The following is a 10,967-nucleotide window of genomic DNA, read 5'->3' on the forward strand; positions in this document are numbered from 1 at the left end:
TAGTGTAGGGTGTTCCCTATATTTGCACTGGTGGCGATCTTTGATGCCGAGTGGATGTACTCTGTGCAATCGCCTTAATAGCCTAGCGTTAGTTTCGGCCTTATTTATTTCCTAGTCTTCTTTTTCCCTGGTTTGCTAGTGGCCGCAACTACCATGGGCCATATACGCGCCATAGGATCCATGGGTCTCCTAAGGGCCGTCGATAAATGGGCCTGTAATCGATGGGCCTCGGGCCGTCGGATAAATGGGTCTACATGGGCCGTAATCGGGTGTAATTGGTATCGGCCCAGCATGGTAACAGGCTGTTAACAGGCCGTAGGACAGCAAAAGCTTAATTCTGTCACAGGCATAACGGGTCGTTAATGGGCCAGAATATAGGACAGGCTGGAAACGGTGCAACGGGTTAACAGGCCAGAAACGGGCCAACTCTTGCCATGGGCCGAATTTGGGCCACTAGGGTAACAGGCCAATAAGGGGCCGACTCTTCCAATGGGCCGAATTTGGCCCATTAGGGGAACAGGCCAGTAACGGGCCGACTCTTGCCATGGGTCGAATTTGGCCCATTAGGGGAACAGGCCAGTAACGAGCCGGAAGTAATCGAGGGACGAAAAGGAGCCCAAGAACGTATGGGCCGTCAATAGGCCGAAAGCTAACACGGGCTAGAAACGGCCCATGTAAATCACGGACCGTTAACGGGTATAAAGAAAATTACTGTTCATTATGGGCTAGAGTCACCGTGGGCCTGTAAAGGGCCAAAAGATACGAAGGCCTCATATGGGCCGAAAGACGTCGTGGGCCATACATGGGCCGAAAGTGAAATGGGCTGGTGTTATATTTGACAGCCCACATGACGTTGTTGGGCCGATTTCCTTTAGGGCCTAACAGGCCGTGAGTTAACGGGCCATAAAATGGGCTATTTGCGAAGAGACCGTTAACAGGCTTTTCATGGGCCTGCCCGTTAACTTTTGACCAAGTCAAACGGGCCGGCTTTGTAAGCTAAATGGGCCAGTGGTGGGCCATGGCACGTGTCGACATATCATAGGCGCCTATCTGACCCACTGACGAGCTGACACGTGTTTCGTCCGGCCAATAAGAATTTTACACGTGGAAATTTCCCATTGGTCGGGGTTGTTAACGGGTTATCGGATCCAAAACCCGACCCAATAGCTTAACGGTGTTCCGTTACGGTGGATGCCACGTGTCGGTCACCCTTGACGAAAGCACTTCTGTGACGCGCGATTTATCGTCATGGAAGTGGACACTTCCGTGATGATAATTTTGGTAATGTCATGGAACACTTCTACGACAGCACAGGTATGACTATCTTGATTCTGTCATAAAATCGTCATGGATGTACATGCATGACAAAAAACGCGACCTACTGTGACAAACACGTATCATCACGGAAGTGTATTTTTTGTAGTGCTCCGTTTTCTTGCACGATACGTATTTTGGTCGGTAAAAATTCATTATATAATCTTCCGAAGGTTTTGACTCTCGTATCACGCAAATATCCTCTATTCTTGTTTCGAGCTGTTTTCTGTCAGGGTTGTCAAGGCCAGGCATCATGTCGTCCCCCTCCTCCAACAATGGTGACAACGATGCTTGGCTAATGAAGATAGAGCTGAAGAGGGAGGAACCCATGGAGATCAACAAGGATGAAGGGATCAAGAAGGCCACGGAGGACCAAGTTCCGGCAGTAGAAGACATCCTTCAACTTGATCACAATCTTCTTACCCCAACTGAGATCGAAGCTTTCAAGATGATTGAGTTAGCTCGTATACAAAACAAGTATCTCACACGTGAAAATATTTTGGTGAAGGAGCATATCGTCGCACTCAAGGGCATTATCCGCAAGTTGGAGGACCTCTTACGCTCGATGTGCGACTACCCATCATCACCACCATCTCCTTCACCGGCAAAAGAAACATAATCATATGGGTATGGGCACTCCCCTTGGCAACTGCCAAGCTTGGGGGAGGTGCCCCGGTATCGTATCACCATCACACTCCTATCTTTACCGGTTTTTTCTTATTTCGATCCTTTTGGTAATATCTTGATCTAGTAGAATAAAGTTTTAGTATGACTTAGTTTTGAGTTTTGCTTTATGATCCTTCTATCTAATCGAGTCTGTGAGCTATATAATAAAGATTAGTGTTGAGTCAAGGGCTTGATTATCTTGCTATGATCGTGAGTGAATAAAAGAAAAAGAAAGAAATAAAAAGAAACAAAGAGATCATATTGATCTTATGAAGAGTAATGACTTCACATAGAGAGAGTATGATGATTAAAAGTTGTTGAGAGTTGACAAACATAGTTTTGGTCATCGTTGCAATTAATAGTAAGTAATAAAGAAATAGAGGTTTCACATATAAATATACTATCTTGGACATCTTTTATGATTGTGAGCACTCATTAAAATATGACATGCTAAAGAGTTGATGATGGAGAAGGAAGACAACATAATGGGTTATGTTTTCTTGTATCTGAGATAAACTATATTGTCATGGATCATCCAACATGTTGAGCTTGCCTTTCCCCCTCATGCTACTCAATTTTTTGCACCAAGTAGAGATACTACTTGTGCTTCCAAATACCCTTAAAACCAGTTTTGCCAAGAGAGTCCACCATATCTACCTATGGATTGAGTAAGATCCTTCAAGTAAGTTGTCATCGGTGCAAGTAATAAAAATTGCTCTCTAAATATGTATGACTTATAAGTGTGGGAGAAAATAAGCTTTATACGATCTTGTGATGTGGAAGAAATAAAAGTGATGGACTGTATAACAAAGGTCCATATCACAAGTGGCAATATAAAGTGACGTTCTTTCGCATTAAGATTTTGTGCATCCAACCCTGAAAGCGCATCACAACCTCTGCTTCCCTCTGCGAAGGGCCTATCTTTTACTATTATCTTCTACTTTATGCAAGAGTCATGGTGATCTTCACCTTTCCTTTTTACATTTTATCCTTTGGTAAGCACAATGTGTTGGAAAGATCCTGATAAATATATCCAATTGGATGTAAGTTAGTATGAATTATTGTTGTTGACATTACCCTTGAGGTAAAAGGTTGGGAGGCAAAACTATAAGCCCCTATCTTTCTCTGTGTCCGATTAAAACTCTGTAACCACAAGTATTGCGTGAGTGTTAGCAATTGTGAAAGACTAAATGATAGTTGAGTATGTGGACTTGCTGAAAAGCTCTTATATCGACTCTTTCTGATGTTATGATAAATTGCAATTGCCTCAATGACTGAGATTATAGTTTGTTAGTTCTCAATGAAGTTTCCGATTCATACTTGACATTGTGGATATATTATTACTTGAGCATACGAAATCATATGACAATATATATATATATGTGTGTGTGTGTGTTGCTGTTATAAGAATGATCATGATGCCCTCATGTCCATATTTTATTTTATCGACACCTCTATCTCTAAACATGTGGACATATTTATCGTTATCGGCTTCCGCTTGAGGACAAGCGAGGTCTAAGCTTGGGGGAGTTCATACGTCCATTTTGCATCATACTTTTATATCTATATTTATTGCATTATGGGCTGTTATTACACATTATGTCACAATACTTATGCCTATTCTCTCTTATTTTACAAGCTTTACATGAAGAGGGAGAATGCCAGCAGTTCGAATTCTAGGCTGGAAAACAAGCAAATATTAGAGACCTATTCCACACAACTCCAAAAGTCCTGAAACTCCACGGAAGTTATTTCTGGAAATAATAAAAAATACTGAGCGAAGAAAATACCAGAGGGGGCCCACACCCTGGCCACGAGGGTGGGGGCGCGCCCTACCCCCCTGGGCGCGCCCCTGCCTCGTGGGCCCCCCGGTGGCCCTCCGGTGCCCATCTTCTGCTATATGAGGTCTTTCGTCCGAGAAAAAATCATAAGCAAGCTTTGGGGACGAGACTCCGCCGCCACGAGGCGGAACCTTGGCGGAACCAATCTAGGGCTCCGGCGGAGCTGTTCTGCCGGGGAAACTTCCCTCAGGGAGGGGAAATCATCGTCATCGTCATCACCAACGATCCTCTCATCGAGAGGGGGTAAATCTCAATCAACATCTTCACCAGCACCATCTCCTCTCAAACCCTAGTTCATCTCTTGTATCCAATTCTTGTCTCTAAGTCTGAGATTGGTACCTGTAGCTAGGTTGCTAGTACTGTTGATTACTCCTTGTAGTTGATGCTAGTTGGTTTATTTGGTGGAAGATCATAGGTTCAGATCCATTATGCATATTAATACCCCTCTAATTATGAACATGAATATGCTTTGTGAGTAGTTACGTTTGTTCCTGGGGACATGGGAGAAGTCTTGCTATTAGTAGTCATGTGAATTTGGTATTCGTCCGATATTTTGATGAGATGTATGTTGTCTCTCCTCTAGTGGTGTTATGTGAACGTCGACTACATGACACCTCACCATTGTTTGGGCCTAGAGGAAGGCATTGGGAAGTAATAAGTAGATGATGGGTTGCTAGAGTGACAGAAGCTTAAACCCTAGTTTATGCGTTGCTTCGTAAGGGGCTGATTTGGATCCATATGTTTCATGCTATGGTTAGGTTTACCTTAATACTTCTTTTGTAGTTGCGGATGCTTGCAATAGGGGTTAATCATAAGTGGGATGCTTGTCCAAGTAAGGATAGCACCCAAGCACCGGTCCACCCACATATCAAATTATCAAAGTACCGAACGCTAATCATATGAACGTGATGAAAACTAGCTTGACGATAATTCCCATGTGTCCTCGGGAGCGTTTTCCTTCATATAAGAAATTGTCCAGGCTTGTCCTTTGCTACAAGAAGGATAGGGCCATCTTGCTGCACTTTATTTACACTTGGTGCTTGTCACCCGTTACAAATTACCTTATCACAAAACTATCTGTTACCGATAATTTCAGTGCTTGTAGAGAATACCTTGCTGAAAACCGCTTATCGTTTCCTTCTGCTCCGCGTTGGATTCGACACTCTTACTTATCGAAAGGACTACGATAGATCCCCTATACTTGTGGGTCATCACCTGACACGCTGGGCTGAGCTACGCAACTCCTGCGAAGGGGTGCATGAGGTGCAGGCTATAGAGTACTTCATCGTCGGGTGCAGAGAAGGCACCCTACTCAAGCACAAGCTCCTCTGCGACGAGCCGACTACACTCGACGAGCTGCTGATCATGGCGGACAAGTACGCCACGGCCGTCACCTCCATGAAGTCAGAGCTGCAAGTGGACGCGTCCGAGAAGGTGACCCCTCCGGCTCCTCGGATGCCGGCTGGTGACTCCAGCCGGCGACAACAGCCGAACGACAACAAGCGCAAGACCCCGCAGCCGGCTTCCACCAGCCGGCAAGTGTCAACAGTCGAAGACCAGCAGCCGGAGGGACAGCCCGGCCCCAAGCATCAGAAGGGCGGCAAGCCCGCTTGGTTGCCCGCCTTCTCCTACGAGCAGACCCTTGATGCACCCTGCAAATTCCACAGCGGCGCGAAGCCGTCCAACCACACCACCCGTAAGTGCCATTGGCTCACCCGAATCGCTAAGGGCGAGGGCCTGCCTCCTCCGCCTGCCGGCCCGCCGGCTGCGCCTCCTCAGCAGCCGGCCGTCCGACCAGTCGGCGCGGTCCAAGATGAGTTCCCCGAAGAGCATGGAGCCTACATCGTCTTCACCAGTGTGGCCGATGACAAGCACAGCCGGCGTCAGCAACACCGGGAGGTGAACGTTATCGCCTCACGAGTCCCAGAGTTCATGCACTGGTCCGAGAGGCCATCAGTAGGAGCTGTGCTGACCACCCGGCTGTGATGCCATCGCCGGGTGCTTACGCCATGGTGCTGGACTCAACCTTCTCAATGGAGAGGCGGGCCTGCCACTTCTCCCGGATCCTGATAGATGGCGGTAGCAGCATCAACATCCTCTACCGTGACACCATGGAGAAGCTATGCATCAAAGAGAAACAGCTCCAGCCCAGTCGGACTATCTTCCACGGCATTGTACCCGGCCTTTCCTACTCCCCAATCGGCAAGATCAAGATAGACGTCCTGTTCGGCGGTAAGGACCACTTCCGCCGTGAGCCAGTCTAGTTCGAAGTGGTCGACCTGGAAAGCCCCTACCATGCGCTCCTGGGTCGGCTAGCACTCGCCAAGTTCATGGCGGTGCCTCACTACGCCTACCTCAAGATGAAGATGTCGGGTCCCAAGGGCATCATCACCATTGCTGGCGACTACCAGAAGTCAGTCGCATGTGCTGCTGCCAGCAGTCGGCTGGCCAAGTCCCTTGTCATAGCTGAAGAGAAGCGGGACATCTTTGCATGGTCTCCCAATGACATGCCAGGTGTTCCGACGGATTTCGCCGAGCCCAAGCTACATGTGAGGTCGGATGCAAAGCCGGTCAAGCAGCCCCTACGCCGCCTGTCAGAAGAGAAGAGAAGAATTGTTGGTGAAGAGATAGCCCGGTTTCTGGCAGCCGGCTTCATCATGGAACTGTTTTACCCGGACTAGCTTGCCAATCGAGTCCTCGTGCTGAAGAAGAAGAACCAGTTCCGCATGTGTATTGACTACTTGAGCCTCAACAAAGCCTGCCCTAAGGATCTGTTTGCCTTGCCTCGGATAGATCAAGTGATTGACTCCACAGCCGGATGCGAGCTGCTGTCTTTCCTTGATGCCTACTCTGGCTACCACCAGATCAAGTTGAACCCGACCAATCGGCTTAAGACCGCCTTCATCACACCATTTGGAGCCTTCTACTAAAGGACCATGATGTTCGGCTACAGAAATGCCGGCGCCACGTTTCAGCATTGCATGTAGAAGTGCCTCCTCAAGCAACTCGGCAGAAATGCCCACGTCTATGTAGACGATATTGAGGTGAAGACGGAAAAGCGCGGCACCCTCCTGGAGGATCTCAAGGAGACCTTTGATAATCTGCGCCGTTTTCAAATCAAGCTCAACCCGGAGAAGTGTGTCTTCGGAGTCCCAGCCGGCCAGCTCCTTGGTTTCCTTGTCTCTAAACACGACATCGAGTGCAACCCCGTGAAGATCAAGGCCATTGAGCGGATGTCGAGACCCACCCGGCTGCAGGACGTTCAGAAGTTCACCGGGTGCTTGGCATCTCTCGGCCGGTTCATCAGTCGGCTGGGGGAGAAGGCTCTTCCCCTGTACCAGCTAATGAAGAAAAACACTTGCTTCGAGTGGAATGACAACGCAAAAGAAGCCTTCCTCCAGCTCAAGAAGATGCTAACCACACCGCCTGTCCTGGCAGCTCCGGCTGCTAAGGAACCCATGCTCCTCTACATCGCCGCCACCAGCCGGGTGGTCAGCACCATGATCGTGGTCGAGCGCCCAGAAGACGGCAGGGCACAACTGGTCCAGAGGCCCGTCTACTACCTGAGTGAGGTGCTGTCGGCCTCCAAGAAGAACTACCCCCACTACCATAAGATGTGCTACGACATGTACTTTGCTGCCAAGAAGCTCAAGCAGTACTATCAAGAGCACTCCATCACGGTTCTCTGCACTGCCCCACTTGTCGAGATCATAGGAAACAGAGATGCATCAGGCTGGGTGGCGAACTGAGCCATCGAGCTGGCTCCCCACACCATCCTCTACCAGCCCCGCACCGCCATCAAGTCCAAAGCATTATCCGACTTCCTCATCGACTGGGCCGAGACCTAGTAACTGATGCCAGCGTCGGATTCCACCCATTGGCAGATGCACTTTGATGGCTCGAAGATGCGCACCGGTTTGGGAGCCGGCATCGTCCTCACCTCTCCCAAAGGCGACAAGCTCAGATACACGTTGCAGATTTACTTTACAGCCTCCAACAACGTGGCCGAGTACGAGGCGCTCGTACACGGACTCCGACTGGACAAGGAGATTGGCATCCACCAGATTCTATGCTACAGCGGCTCGGACTTGGTGGTCCAGCAGTCGTCTGGCGACTAGGACGCCAAGGATGCAAACATGGCGAGCTACCGCTTCCTCGTCCAATAGATCAGTGGATACTTTGATGGGTGCGGGTTCCTTCACGTGCCACGGGCCGACAACGAGCAAGTTGATGCCCTGGCATGGATTGGCTCCACCCGGCAAGCGATACCAGCCGGCATCTCCCTCCAGTGCCTCCGCAAGCCGTCTATCAAGCCTTCGCTGGAATCAGAGTCCATCTTCGTGCCGGCTGTCCCCAGAACAGTCGGATCCGGCTTGGGGACCGCAGCAGTCAGCCTGGGGACTTCGGTAGGCGGCTCGGGGACTGCAGCAGTCGCACCCGGCACAGGGACTTCAGAGCCCGGCCCGGGGGCTGCAGCAGTCAGCTCGGGGACTTCGGTAGGCGGCTCGGGGACTGCAGCAGTCGCACCCGGCCCGGGGACTTCAATGATGCAGCAAGCGGCGGCCAGCTCCAACCCGTGGCCTCCCAACCCAACCGCCCTGGTACCAGTGGCCGTGATGACAGTGGTAGAAGCACCATCTTGGGCGCAGCCCATCCTCAACTTCCTGGTGAGCAGAGAGCTACCAGTCGACAAGATTTTGGCCCGACAGGTGAAACGCCGGGCGGCAACATACACAATAGTGAACAAAGAGCTCGTCAAGCGTAGCGTGACTGGTGTCTGCCAGCGCTGCATAGAGCCAGAGAAGGGCAAGGCAATCCTTAGAGATATTCACCAAGGCGAATGCGGCCACCATGCGGCCTCCTGATCCCTTGTCGCCAAAGCTTTCCGCCATGGATTCTTCTGGCCAACTGCTTTGGATGACGCCAAGGACTTGGTCAAGAAGTGCAAAGGGTGCCAACACTTCAGCTCCAAGCAACACCTGCCGGCTTCTGCACTCAAGACCATCCCCCTCACTTGACCATTAGCCGTCTGGGGGCTGGACATGGTGGGCCCATTCAAGATAGCACGCAGCGGCATGACCAATTTGCTGGTCGCCGTGGACAAATTCACCAAGTGGATTGAAGCAAAGCCAACAAGAAGCTGAACGGTCCGACTGTTGTGACCTTCATCGCAGATATCACCGTCCGGTACGGCGTACCACACAACATCATCACCGACAATGGCACAAACTTCGCCAAAGACGCCTTGGCCCGTTTCTGCGTGACGCAGGGCATCCAACTGGACTTAGCGTCTGTTGCCCATCCGCAGTCAAACGACCAGGTTGAGTAAGCAAATAGCCTCACCCTCTCCGTCATCAAGCCCCGACTGGTCGAGCCGCCATAGCGCTCGGCCGGCTGCTGGATCGAAGAGCTGCCGGTCGTCCTACGGAGTCTCCGCACCATGCCGAACAAAGCAACCGGCTTCACTCCCTTCTTCCTCGTCTACGGGGCTGAGGCCGTCATCCCAACTGACATTGAGTTTGACTCGCCTCTCGTCACCATGTACACGGAGGCGGAGGCAAAGGAGGCACCAGAAGACGGCGTCGACCTGCTGGAGGAGGGCCGGCTACTGGCACTCTACCGGTCCGCCATCTACCAGCAGGGCCTGCGCCGCTACCGCAGCCGGAAGGTCAAGCAACGATTAATAACCAGAAGCCGGCTCGCCGAGATTCTGAGGCGCGTTGGGCGGAATGTCCACGCCCAACCTCCTCCGCTAGTTGCGCCGTGCCTCGATGGCCTGGCTGACGGCGACGGAATGACCGGGAAAGAATTCTATGCAAGAAGGAGATCAAAACGGTTAATAGCCAGAAGCCGGCTCCTACAACAGTCGGCGGCTGTACAAAATAAGAACCAACTCACCATCGATCATGTCCTCGATCTCGCTATAGCCGTCGGACAGGAACTTCTCCCTCTCGGCCCAGTTCGAGCGCTGAGTTTCGTACTCGGCCTTGAGGAGGCCTTCGCTCTCCTTCAGCTTCTAGACCTCCACCTGGTGCTTCGCCGCCTGGTCCACCAGCTCCTTCGCCAGGCGGTCACGCTCCTAGGTGGCCTTGCTGCGCTCCTGCTCCTTGGCGTGAAGCTCAATTTGGACCTTGCCTAGGCGCTGCCGTAGATCAGCGGCGGACTCTGCAAAGTCAAGAAAGAAAAGACACCAGCATCAATAAAAAGCAAGTAGTTGCCGAAAGATCCATCCCGACTGCTCAGCAGTCGGCCCGAATCTCGAGGGCTACACCCAGCGGGTGCGCTGACGCGCCCCCACGAAAAGAAAACACAAAGTGCTTACTTCGGCTCTGCGTCAGATCAGCGTTCCGCTTGGCCAGCTCCTGGAGCTGGGAGTTGTAGGCGGCCGCCCGGAGGTTGGTAGTCCTGCAACGAAGACAACAGAAGAAAAAGTACTCAGCACTCGGAGCTCACCTTGAAGTCCCGAGCCGCCTGCTCAGCAGCCGCCCCGGAACTCGGGGGCTACACCCAGTGGGTGCATTGGCGCACCCCCACGGTAGATCACAAGAATTAAAAAACAAGAAGCAAATAAACGTACCCGGACGGCCGTCCGCATTTCCAAGAACTCCTGCACGGATTGCTGGAGAGTGGCGCCGTGGGTGTTGAAGTGGGTCACGATATCCCTGACAGCCACGTTCAGGACGCCCGGGCCAGCCCCTGACATCTAGTCCGGTGGGGCGGCGCTGGTGGCCTCTGTGTCGGGCGTCGATGAGCTCGTGGCCCCGATCTCCATTGGCCTTGGCGCTGAGGCCGCCCTCACCGGGCGCTGGCATGCAGGAACGCGGATCCTGGGAATCGAGACCACCACCAACTCGCCGCCACATGGCGACACCAGCGACGCTTCAAGCCGACTGCCCTGCACGTCTGCAGTTGGTGCGCGCGGAGGCACCTCCGTCTCCAAGACGACGGGGTCTGCCCCTTGACACCAGACCCTCTAGTCGGCGCCTGGCCCTCTAACACCGGCGGCTCCACGTGCTGCGGGCCGGTGGCCTACGAAACCCTGTCGCGGGACACCTCCTCCTCCCGCGCCTTGGCGGCTGCGTCTGCCAGCTCCTTGGCCGCCGCGTCGGCCTGTGTCGGCATTCTGGGAACGGGGGTCCCCGGACT

General features: G+C 52.0%; 1 protein-coding gene across 1 annotated transcript; it reads left to right on the forward strand.

Moving 5' to 3' along the window:
• Positions 1–7,165: 7,165 nt before the first annotated feature.
• On the forward strand, positions 7,166–7,570 carry LOC141022780 (uncharacterized). Its single transcript, XM_073499040.1, has one exon. The coding sequence runs from the start codon at positions 7,166–7,168 to the stop codon at positions 7,568–7,570; it is 405 nt and encodes a 134-aa protein (XP_073355141.1).
• The last annotated feature ends 3,397 nt before the right edge of the window (positions 7,571–10,967 follow it).

The sequence above is a fragment of the Aegilops tauschii genome, chromosome 5 (genome assembly GCF_002575655.3).
Source record: "Aegilops tauschii subsp. strangulata cultivar AL8/78 chromosome 5, Aet v6.0, whole genome shotgun sequence".
NCBI classification, from domain to species: Eukaryota; Viridiplantae; Streptophyta; class Magnoliopsida; order Poales; family Poaceae; genus Aegilops; species Aegilops tauschii.

Bases quoted from the DNA above. Each gene is read 5' to 3' on its own strand.
- LOC141022780 (XM_073499040.1), top strand. From the start codon at position 7,166: ATGAAGAAAAACACTTGCTTCGAGTGGAATGACAACGCAAAAGAAGCC.